The sequence below is a fragment of the Ambystoma mexicanum genome, chromosome 12 (genome assembly GCF_040938575.1).
Source record: "Ambystoma mexicanum isolate Mex_15411 chromosome 12, UKY_AmexF1_1, whole genome shotgun sequence".
Classification (NCBI taxonomy): Eukaryota; Metazoa; Chordata; class Amphibia; order Caudata; family Ambystomatidae; genus Ambystoma; species Ambystoma mexicanum.
In genome coordinates this window covers 2921081-2933716 of record NC_090936.1, presented here as the reverse complement: position 1 = coordinate 2933716, position 12636 = coordinate 2921081, and the positions used below count along the sequence as shown (strand labels likewise).

The following is a 12636-nucleotide window of genomic DNA, read 5'->3' as shown; positions in this document are numbered from 1 at the left end:
CTACAATGTTATCAAGGCCTCATAAGCCCTTTATGGGTGGAAAGCCTGCAAGAGCTTTTTTGTTGGCCAATCAAGTGCAAGCCCACTATAAACAAAGTACAGGAAATATACTGTAATATTGTATAAGGTGTGTAAGATTGACAGACAACGCAGACTAGGGAATCTGGTATCATTTAAGGTTTATTGCAGTATTTAGTAGTAATGGTCGAAACAAAACATAGGTGGGGTTTCTTCACCCTTCTGAGTTCAGCAGTCCTACTTCTGCCATCCATTCCGGATAGGGGCTACGGCGCTCTACTGTTACTCCCAATTGGCCCACCACTCCTCTGTGTTTTCCACTGGCAGTAAGACGCACTGTAAGGCAAAAGGTGTAACATTGTATCAGGGATTTCGGCCCCTTTTACACCCTCCCCCTGCTATGGCCATCATTCTCCCCATATGTTTTCCTCTGCGTACTGTAATGGAGTTCCGCTCACCTGGCATTGTCCCACTCTCCATGGCGCCCTTGAGAGCGGCCTCCGCTGAGAGTCAGTGCGGCGTCCCCTCTGTATCGGCTTCAGGAGTCGTTCCCTGCCTCTGTGTCTGTTGGCACTGCTCCATCAGCATCTCGCTGTCCTGCTGCGACCGCTGCAGTAGTATCGGCTCTCGTCCCAGGGCGGTACTAGCAATGGGTGCGGAAACGTGAGCGGGTGGGCACCCACAATGTGTAACAATCCCTATCTTATTCTGAGGACTTCTAATAGTGGGGTGGGATGGGGGGCTTAGGCGGGAGAGCTGATGGATGGACCAAGGAATTCTCGGAGCTGCTTGATGCCCCCGACTGAAGCCCAGGATGTACACAGCGGTCACCTTCATGTATTCAGTGCCTGGGCAGGAGACAGTCCCATGCCAGGCAAAAATGTTGCTGACCCTTTTTAAAGGCCTGGTCAGGAAACCCATGAACTCCCCAAGCAAGGCTCAACAAGATGCAAGTCTAGATCGCACTAGAGGCTACGCAGCTGTAAAGAACTGACAATGATTACTGCAGGTCCCACTGCAGATCCAGCTTTGCGGCCGTAAGCAGAACATGCGCGCTGGCAGAGACTCACTCAAAGAAAAAATCCAAGAGGATGGAACAGCTTCTTAATTACGTGTTCCAGCTGCCAGACGAATGGCACGCAAAGGTATACAGGACACCTATGAGTGAAATCAATTCCACATTAACCAATCATACAACAGTACCAATAAGGATTGTGCAGGTCCAAACACCCAAACCGAACCAACAGGAGTACCAGCTAGGATACAACAGGGACATAAGAGGAAGAGCAGGTGTTTGGAGAATTAAGATATGGCACCAGTTTGAATGGAACTGGCTGTTCATGAAGGAGCCTGAAAGGAGTTGAGAAACAAAAACAGACAAGGTGTCTGGAAGTGTGAGCGAAAAGAGAAATCCAGTGGAAGTCGGAGGAAGGCATCAGGAGGAGGTAGGAAAAGGCATCAGGAGGAGGTTGGCAGGTAACACAACTTTCAAAGGCTAGTAAGGTCATAGCCAGGAAGGGTGGGAAGGTATGAGTGGTCATGCTTCACCCAAGACAGGGACAGAGGTTAGCCCCCGGTCAGAAGATGTAAACCCAGGGTGGATGGAAGGATAAACACACTGTGTGACCTTAGTGATGTATCAAGACTAGAGAAGGAGTAGAAAGGTGGGAAGAGAGAAGGAATCAGGACCCTAGGAAAGGGAGGTGCTAAGAACCTCATTTGCCTCTCTATGGAAACTGGTGGGATAAGCCAGTCTTATCCAAAGTGTGACAGAAGCACAACACTAAAAACAAGAAAGGGGGTTGGAGGTGGTTGTACCCCACAGTCACTCAAAGATTAGCCAGAAAGAGAACCCTAGAGGCTGGGAAACGTGTGCACGTTAAACTGAGATATTATAAAATGCACATTTGTTTTCTAGATATTGTGCTACTGCGCTCGAAATGTGCATTTCAGGAAGTGAAACCCCCCCTCTGTTAGAAACAATGGGCTAGGAAATGAGAAGGAGGATATTTGAAAGATTGTTGTGGAAGGCAGACAGGCCGGCTCTAGAGGATCTTGAAGAAGGGGGCCTTATGCTGGTGTTCAACAAGACAAGACGTTTTAAAATCATATAAACTGCTCGATCCCATCTTTTGATCCACATCCACAAGACATGATAGAAGGAAGTCAAATAGTCAAACTAACACTTCCTACAGCTACACCCCTATTATAATGAGGAGATCCAGAAGTTCCCCACTAGTCTGATAAAGGCAAGTAGTGGATTAACACTCCTGAATAGCACAGGTAGCGCCAGCCTTTGGAGCAGTCCTCACGCTAGCGATACATTAGGAGAAAGGATATCACTGATAAAGGGGCTCCTAGAGAGACCTTCATGCTAGTGGCTGAAACCACTATTGGGCCCAGGGAGCGGTGTGGGCCAAAGTCTGGGAGACTAGAGTAACATGGTCGCCCCTTTACCAACGTGTTCCTAGACCTGAGTGATTGGGATTACCAGTGTCACGAAATAAAGTACATTATTGCAAGAGAAAAGTGCCTAAAACATAATTTTAAACATTGACACATAAAAATGGCTCTGTTGTACGCATTGCCTTTATTTGACAAGTGTTTAAAAATCTTTGAGTCCAATAATTGCTCTTTTGACTAGTATCCAGTTTCTTAGTAGCTTTTCGGATTTCATTTGATCAAAACCATACAATTATTAGCTTTCCAGCTTACGAAAATGTAGGGACAGGAAACACATTCCATGTTATTGACCTCAACTTGTTTCAAACAAACAGACACAAAACATTGAAAACTTAAAACATTGCTCTAAATTCAACACCATTCAGATTGACTTTGAGACAGCGGAAAGCAGCAGAAAATATCTTATAAATTTCAATGAGCTATAGACCTACGTTCATCTCCTTCCCTGGGAAGCTTAAGGTGATGCAGCGTGCCATTTAGGCAACACTAATGCTTAGAAATGTTTTTCTGGAGGTGGTATGCAGCTGTAAAAACAGGGCATCCCTCTATTTTTTGGTTACAGAAAAAGACAATTAGATTTCTTGATGTTCCATGGAGTCCACAGTTTAGTGAGGAAACAGCTTTACTCCTCTCGTCAAAAATTGCTTTGTGATGCTTAAGATGATCAGGCGTCATCAGAGTCTTCTTCTTGCTGATTCCTTTTCTGTTAAGTGGAGAAAACGTTTAGTCATTCAACAAAAGATATCTTAGACTCGTAAAAATTAACATTAACCTCTAAAGTAACTCGCATAACAAGGGTCATTTAAATTTTCGGCGGTTACTGTTTGGTTTGGCATAAAAGTAGTACGGTGTAACTCTTCCACTTCACATCCTTCTGTGAATTGACCATATTAGTGGCCGCCCACTCTCCCTACTGAATTAGAGCACCACTTTAGGTAGACTCCTTTTGGAAGATCATGCGTGGGGGAAGTCTCAGCCAAGTCTGCAGCTTAACGCTCGAAACCCCTGAGCACGCTCTCTGTATGTCCCAAGATGAGATTTCAGAAAAACAAAGTTGATCAAATCCATTTGTGGAAAAAAATGTATTGCCAACAAAATAAAAGCTTATTTCTATGCCAACATATTTAAAATGCTCCGTCCCGTGGGCATTATCGCTACCGCTAAATATTAATTCGGTGTACTGGTCCCCAACCATTAAGATACCTTATGATGTACCACCAGGCTTTAAACTGTATGTTTTAACGTATTACTATTTATCTTGTCTATCTTGTATTCATTTTACTAGGATAATGTATTATGTTAAGGTTTATCTCTTAATTGTTTGTGTTTAATGTTTTGTGTAAAGTCCAAATTTTGGACTATATCACAAACGTATTATTATTATAATAAAACAGGTGACTTAACAAGCTAACCCTAACATAGGGGTGGGCAAGAGCTGCAAACTAAAGAGGACTACTGTCCAAATATACAAAATAGCATTATTATGTATCACTGCAGGAAGTGGTGGTGTCTAGTATGGAGGATGAGGGCAAGGATTGGGGGAGGCCACTCCCCAATTGTACAGAACGTGAAGTGTAAGCCAAGATTGAAGAGTTCAAGAGTTGAGCTGGCATGGGCGAGCATCGGCTGCCAATGGAGCAGGGTGACGGGGAGAAAGAGCGGATGCAAGATGAGGCTCAGGGGTTACGGAGGAAACAAGACGGGGTGTAGACAGAGATGCAGTCTGCCAGGTACTGAGGAGCACGACCTTTGACAGCTGTTTAGAGGCATTTTCAGAAGCCGCCCTATGGGAGGCACCCTAGTCAGTGAACATGTTTGGCACTTAGCCTTGCCACCCTCAATCGGAGTTAATGGGAGTTGAGCAACCTCAGGAGCTATGGGGGTGGTTTGTGAATACAGGTAATCCCGCACAGACACAGTCCAGCCTTTGATGCCACATGAGCACAAAAATATACACATTTATTTCGTCTGCACTAAGGAAGTAAAACGTAAACACCTATACCACACAACACGCTTTTGTACACAAAAAGTTGGTAATCGCAAAGTGAGACTGAAGTCAGATGAGAGTAAAGTAAAGCAATAAACCTGTAGCAAATAAGGTGAAAAGAACAATGCATGAAAACAACCGGTATCGACACCTAACTTAGCAGTACTTTCCTGTCTTGTAAGTAGGCCTACCTCCTCAACACAATCAAAACAGTGTTGGAGGGATGGACATTTAGATGATGTTAAGGCACTTGGGGGAATAGGAAACTAATCTAAACAATCAAACACATAGGTGAATCCTTGGACAGTCAGTGAGTAACCCGGGCAATTGCTCTAAACCATTTCTGGTGGACTTTCAGCCTTCTAGCAGTGTTCTCTGGTGTCCTGTGCAAACTGTGATTTAGGAAGAACTAGCGTTAATTTAGATTTCTTGACTGATTCCAGTCCTGCGACAATTCCATCACTTGGATCCAGTCTTCAGTTCTTATGTATGTGCTTAAATCTTCCTTCCAATATGATCTTACATACACCAGAGAGAAGTAACTACAGGACAGCTGAAAAATGCAATAAAAATGTACTCATTTTACCCACCTATTGAAGACGAAAATTAAACCCTCACCATTCAAACATAACAAAACAAGGCCTTACATACTTAGTCCGATAAGAGTCTTTACATGGGTCCATTCCCTATATAGGGCCAGTTGTATTGCAGTGCTTTTGGAATTCAGACAATAGTCTCAAAACGAGTCCCCAATGATCGCCTCATATCTGTGGACCAGTTTGCCATACAAATGCATGTATACAGGCCCTAATTCATCACATTGGGTTAAGACATGTTTGGAGGTTTCTTTAAGTCCCAGACAATTGCAGATTCGACAAATCCTATGTTCCCGGGCCACCCCCAACCGAGGCCCCGTAACAGCAAATACCGAGAGTTGGTTTACTCGCAGCCTTAATAGAAATTACCTGACTTCAGGTGCTGGACATAACAGTAAGTAAGGTGAGTCTTCTGGAATCTATGCACTACATGTGATATTGCATCATATTCTTTTAATCTAGCTAAATTATCATAATTTGTACACCAATCCCAGCTGTTTAATTTATGCTCAAAAGATTTTTTTCAGGTGGATGTATGGCCTTTTCATTTTAGCATAAAACCAATTGATCTCTTCAAAGAGGGTTTCATTCAACGATCTGAAATTGGGCCCCTCGTAGGAGCTTTTCAGAGTCCACATTACATCCAACTAGTGCAAGCAATTTACAGGTGGGAGTGGTGCATGCTTTCAGATAGAATGTGCCACGCGCACGTAATGCCATGCCCCTCAATGAGATAAGACCCAATTCCAGGCGAAGACACTGCTGTGGGCACGATGGGCCCAAACTCAAAACTGCACGTCAGAACTGGCCCTCCAATACATTTAACCAGGTCAAATCCTGCATTTCCAGGGCTTCCAGGCCATACACAATAGATGGAACAAAACATTGCTGATATAACTTTAAGATACCAGCCATGCTATAGCCTGCAGATCCCTTGGCAAATTTACTCGCTTGGAGGATAAGCACTTTAGCTTGCCATTTTTTGTGCTCAACTATATGATCGCAATTAGGCAGAGCATTCAAGTCCAGGATTGTGTAACGGCTACCGTGCCCAGCGCAGTATCAAACCCTGATCGACTGGGCACCTGTGTTGCAATTGTGACTATCTTGGTCTTATATAAATTAATAGTCAAACCCAACTGCAGTGCATAGGCCGTTAACTCGCTTAGCATGCTCTTAATGCCCGACAACCTGCAATCAAATAATATCAGATCGTCGGCATAGAGCATGCCTACAATAGGGATATCACCTAACCTCGGTGGACAGTGTGCTTTTAATGCCATGCAGGGGAGTAAATCCACGATGTAAAGGTTGTACAGCATAAAGGCTGCTACACACCCCTGCTTAACTCCCATATTGATGTGAATGGGGTCAGATACTGCCCCCCCTCCCCTTCGTTGTTTAATCTCACCCTAGTGGTGTTACCACTATGCAAGACAGTCAGTATATGCAGGATCCAACTGGGGCAGTTCAACGCTCTGAGCCTAGACCAGAGGGTGTCACGCACCACCTGGTCAAAGGCACTATGGAAATCTACAAAGGCAATATAAAGTGTTGCCTCTTTACTGCTCAAAGTGGTATTCTTTAACTGATCGAGCACCCTGATGTTATGTGTTGTGCTCAGAGTCATGAAAATCTTGCTCGTAACGCCCAGCATGCACAACAGCCGGTAATTAGACGTGTTACACCGGTTTCCCTTCTTATGCACCGGAATGAGTACAGACTGTCACCACTTCGGTGGCACAGAGCAAGCCCTACAGACTCTGGAAAAGACGGTGAGCAAAACCGTGGCCCAGTTGGTCGGGTCCCTTCTTAACACTGAATTAGCCAGACTGTTTGGGCCAAGAGAATTGGGTGTCTTAAGCTTTAATGTGACATGTTTTACTATTTTATGGCTCAGAGGCAAGGGACAGGGCTTGAACCACCCTGGAGTGCAATGGCTACACAGAGTTGTTTTTATAAAACTTATCCGTGATATGCACAATCCATTGGGCCCCAGAGATGGGGTAAAGAATTCTCAGGATCTGTTCACCCCTGCATGCGAGAGCAGGTGCCAGATGTTACGGGTATTTTACCTGCACATCGTCTCCACAAACATTTGCCATTTTCTTCTTAATAGGGACTGGCGATAGTGGTATATCCACAAACGGTATTGCCGTCTGATGCCTTTTATATTGGCAGCAGTCTGTAGAACACAGGCAGCACGTTGGTCAGCCATTCTAAGGGCTCTAATAGCCCAGCGCATGCCATGTTTACGACCTTTAATGTTAATATTAAAAGAATTGGTACCCCCCGCCTTCCATCTTATCCCAGGGGCAGAGCTAGATTGCGCCAAAGCTTGTGTGAGATGCAATATCCAGCTTTCAATTGCCTCTGGGTTTTTACCCCGAAGTGCCTGATCCACCGTAAAGCCCCAAGGGAAAGTAAGTGAATTCATCCTGTCTATGTTCTTCTGAGTCCAGTCAATCCTATTCCCTTGATGGTTGGGTACAACATCTCTACAGGCACTCATGACTTCCTCCCCTCCTCCCCCTTCATACTCAAGGGGAGGGTAGCATGATCACTGTAAGTATTCAAGGCAGTCTGTAATTGTACTACCTGTCCTAATAGACACTCAGCAACTGTCATATAGTCCAAAATGGCACTTTTATCCCCCACTGCCCAAGTCATCTGGCCAGGTTGGTCTCCTGAAGTGCGTCCGTTTAGTACAGTACAATTCCATTCTCTAAGGAAGTCCAGCTACCTTTTCCCCCCTTTTATTGGACAAAACCAATGGCATATTCAGTGGTCCTATACATTGCTATATTCCCCACATCCCTGTTTATCTAGACATCTAGCATTCAAATCCCCACATACAATTACAGGGAGCGACTCCGTTCCAGAATGCCAAGCAATAAGAAGGGAGTTCAATTGATCACCTATAGATTCCATACGCAACTGTCCCGGGGGTGGGCGGGGTCATATACATTAACCATCAGCATTTCAGTATTCTCACCCCAACCCCCAGGGGGATAGCTCTATTGCAAGTATGTTACCACCTGGTTTATCCTGATGTATTAATCTAGAAAAGTCTTAACCCCGATTAGCAAACCCCCAATGGTCTACCCCGCTCCCCTTTTGAGGCTAGAGTCTGAAAGATAGCATAGCCATCAAATTCAATCTCAAATGTGACCCATGTTTCCTGTAACATAAAGACTTCACTAGAGAGGAGCTGCTCCCGAGAACCTCCTCATTTAGCCAGTGGCTGCGACCCCTCGTGTTCCAACTAAGAATAGTAAAGTTCCATCCCGAGGGATTCCTATGAGCAAGCATTCCCTTTAACTCTTTAACCATGCCCACCCCTGATCATCACTGAACTTTGTCAGCAGCTGGGGAGGGGGTGCTGATAATGGGACATTTGTCCCAGAACACCTGCACTTACTACAGCCAGCTGACCCAGTCTCTCTAGAAATGGGGATGTCAAGAAAGTAGCCCAAGTAACCCAGTGAAGACTGATGGGTCCTCGTGAGGGTTGCGGTCTCAGGCAAGCAGCAGTGAATGTGTGTAATATTTAGCCCACACGTACGTACAGGTTCAATAAAAGCAAACTCACTCGAATTTAATATTATCCGGAGAAACAGAATTTTATAAAATAAGGCTAATAGTGTTGATCGATTTAGCAGTTTGCACGTCTTTGAGCCTTCAACTGGCGTGATGGTCAATATTTGCAGGTCCACATTGCTGTTAGAAGTCCGGTTTACACCAACTACAATTTGGGGGGCCGAAAGGTCTTGAGACTCGTTCAGGTGCCGGCTGCATACTAGCCAAGCCCGTCACAAACCGGTAATCCTACCACAGGGCCTGGTAAGTCTACTGGCACAGGTTGTGCCCCTTCCGTCCCCACATCAAGAAGCCATCTTGTCAATGTTCCCACTGTCTGTGCCGAACTTTTCTGCGGGCAGCTCCCTTGCGCTGCTTTTTTGAAATATTACTCCGTCGTCGGAGAGTTGAATTTATTGGCTGTATTGCCACCGGGGGGGTAAAGTGGGGAGGGGGGGTTTGCAGCTTCTATTCGGGCCAGTCCGTTTTAGGAGGATTGTTCACCTTCACTTGCAATCTTTTGGCAAGTCTAACTTGCCGCCTTGAGGGATAGCTTGTGGCCTTGTGGCAGTAGGTACAACTAACTCCCCAATGGCGACCTGTAAGGCCAGTGCTTTAAATAGTTCCTTAGTCGTTAAAGGGGCAGAAGATGGCAGATCTCCACATAAGTCTAGGGTTGGAGTTACTGGCACAGGTCTAGATGAAATCAATAACTTATGCAGTATTGCAATAGCAGCCCCCTGCAATTTCAAATCTTCATGGATTGCACTGCAGAGTTTTAGCAAAGTTTTAACTACAAAGCTTAGGATTCCATAGTTCTGAGCCGTATTTGAGATGTCATGTGTGCTAAAATCTTCATGTGACACTTCCAAAGAGGGTGCCAGCGAGTCATACACCATATTATGGCTGGCTGATAGACTAGGTACAGTAGAAGAAGGCACCTGTGGCCGGCCATCAATGGGGGATACCCCCTCTGGCCCACAGACTTGTTCTTCCATCTGTGCCAAACGTGTTTGCTGTTCACCTGTTTTGGTTTGTGCCTTGTCAAATCCCACTTTGTTCACACCCTCAAATTAGCTTACCACTTGTTCCTATATTTCCACATCACCCCAGAAAATCAGCACCATTTGACCAAGATGGTAAGAGGTATGCTTAGAAGGAAACTGGTAGACACATGAAAAAGGTGCACCACAGTCCAGGGTAGGAGACAAAGATGTGGGGTGCAGAAGAACCCACATGATTATGTGCCCATAGAAGGGCACCAGGGAATGGGGGCAAGAGTGCTCTGGCTGTGCTAAAGGAAGTCTCCCAGGAGGGGAGGTGGGGGCAAGGTAATGACAGCAGAAACCCCTAAATCCAATGTTGATCCAGATGTGGTGGGGGAAATGACCTGGTCTGAAGGGACTCCTGGCAGAAACGGGTCTCTGCAAGATCAGAAGGGGGCATGTTGTGGGCATGTGCACGATGAGGCTGCATTGCCTCAGTGGTGCTATGGTGCTCCCACGTGCAGCACAGAGTAAGAAATGACACTACGCCCTTGAGGATCCCAGCCAATTAACCACTGCACACTCCCTGGGTCTAGAGAGCACAAGCACTAATGCTTCTGGTGACAGTAAATGGAAAGGCAATTAGGGAGGAGAAAAGGGGAAAAGTAAGGCATCCCAAAATGAGAACACTATCCTAGAGTCTTCCAGTGACAGTCTGATATGCACCAGGGTCTATGCTACCAACGCGTGCATGTCTGAATGATTGTGGGGCTTCTCTGCAAGTCACTGCACCAAGGCTTTTCTCCTCCAACATGGCCGCCACGTTGCTAAGTACTGCAGGTGGCTTCCTTCGGGCTTGCAGCAACCTCCATAACAGAGCTGTGAGGGTTTATAATGGAAGCTGCGACAACTCGCCCTTCTTGGTTAAAGTGGTTGCATAGAGGTTGGGTCAAACCCTAGCAAAAAAAAAAAAAAGAAAAAGCTGTTGGCCAGCGCTCAGAATAAATATACAATCATTTGAAATTCAGTGAAATCCATACGGGCCCTCAAACTACAGACGTCCAAAGTATGCAAGTCGTGTGCACATCACATAAAACTGGAGGAATTTGCTTCACTGCTAAATTCATTGGGACAGCAGAGCAAACGTGAATCTAAATACACCTGGTGCTTTCCATCATCACACGGAAGGCTTCTCTCTCAGAGATTTTGCACATGACAGAAACTAGATAACTAGGTTTAGAATCAATTGTATTCCGCTCAGAAAAATCAATGCTTTATGGAATAAGAGACATGAAGATTTATATCGTCCTCTTTGTTCCAATGCTAGATGAGACTTGTTGCATTGTATGTTCTTTTGTCCAGCTTAAACATCAATGAGAATATTGTGCTTGCTCTTAAGAATTGTGAATTTTTATCAAAGTTGTTGTTAAGGCAGTTTTTCTGAAGTGCAACTAAGGGCTTATTAAAACCATTCAACTGAGACAGTACTAGTCTCCACTCTTAGTATAAGGCTGTACCACCCGAGTATATGGTAGTGTAGGCGGAGCAGCCAGGCTTATCTTAGGAGAGAGAGAGAGAGGACTGTAGGAAAGTACACTGAACCTGTAGAATACAAAGGATTCAATAGAAACACTTACAACCAGAAGTATTATTAACAAAATAAAGGTTTATTATTAATACAAGTAGGCCAAATTAAGTCTTGGGGTAAGTACTGGTCAGTCAAACACATTATAAAAACACAACACAATGCTTGAAGGTACACAGACCAAAGCATAAACCTTCTTCAGAATAAGAAACAGCAATTCTAGGGAAGTCAGACCGTATACACATTTAGTATAGGCCACACCTTTCATGGGGAGTAAAACCACAAGTTCTCCAGCATGGGGTCTGGCATGGATTCACATGCTCATGAATATTCCCCGTCGTCAGGCTGGGAATCCTCGGTAAAGAAAAAATCAGTATCAGTTTCGTTTCTGATCTGTCTTTCCTAGTAGTAACCAATCACTGATCTCTGCGTCATACTGACCACAGCCAATGACTGCCCTCCACCTAAGCCCCGCCTCTGGCAGCCATCTTCAGATTTTTACCGCACGTTCAAGTGTTGGGAGTCCTCGTGCTTAGCTCTCGAGCTTTTACTGCGTGTTTTGTGCTTTTTCAGGTGAATTTTCACATTTTTTCAGTTAATCGAGCCTCAAGCTCCACCGTTTCTACTCCCGTTAATGGCTATCCGTGGTGGGATTTTCCTACGCCTCTCAAGGGTAAAGATTTCGTCGAATCAACTTCTTGGAGGATTCCAGAAGATTTGCGGCCTACTTCGAGATGGCCCAGGATGCGAGTTCGTCGCCCGGACCCAAGCTGTTTCGCAGCTGCCCTGGATGCGGGCTGCAGAATGTGTTTAAGGAAGACGAACATTCGCGATGCCTCTACTGTCTTCATGGGGACAAGACTCATGTAGAGAAGGACTGCCAGTTCTGCAAGAACTTGTCGGAGCGGACCATGAGGGACTGTCGATCCCGTCTCACAAGCTGGTTGGAGAAGGGCTCGACGGGTGAGAAGAAGAAGAAAGGGTCTGAGCGGGCTTCTAAATCCTGTGCGGGCGCCCTGGCGACGGGGGCCCAACACCAGGCCAAGCGCCGCGAGTCAGCTGGCTCCGGCAGCGCCGAAAGGTCGGGCTCTTCGGTCGCCAGGCTGGGCGCACCTTCCCCGGCACCGTAAACCACGAGCCAACGCTCCGGGGAAGAGAAAGTCCGAGACCCCGGGTAAGCTTCGGGAGGAGCCCCGTCCGATCTCGGAAGAGGGAGAGCGAGGCGTCGCCCCTCCCCCGAAGGAGAAGGCCCGGGACGCACCTAAGGTTGTGAGGGCCCCTACCCAGCAGGCGTAGGCCTCTATCGAGGCTATCGCGGCGAGTCTTGCCAAGCCGGCAGAGACACCGCCAGCGGAGACTGCCTCCGGGACTAGAGTTTCCCTGCCGCCAAGGAGGGAATCCTCTTTTCAGCCCATCGTCGTG

At 46.0% G+C, this 12636-nt stretch overlaps 1 protein-coding gene across 1 annotated transcript in view; it reads right to left on the bottom strand.

Annotated features, from left to right (window-relative positions):
* Nucleotides 1–2589: 2589 nt before the first annotated feature.
* The window catches only part of CDC123 (cell division cycle 123), a 219538-nt gene continuing 209491 nt past the window's right edge, over nucleotides 2590–12636 (bottom strand). The window contains exon 13 of the mRNA XM_069627790.1: nucleotides 2590–3184. Coding sequence (XP_069483891.1) covers nucleotides 3146–3184 — 39 coding nt within the window. The 3' untranslated portion in view covers nucleotides 2590–3145. The remainder of the gene's footprint in view (nucleotides 3185–12636) is intronic.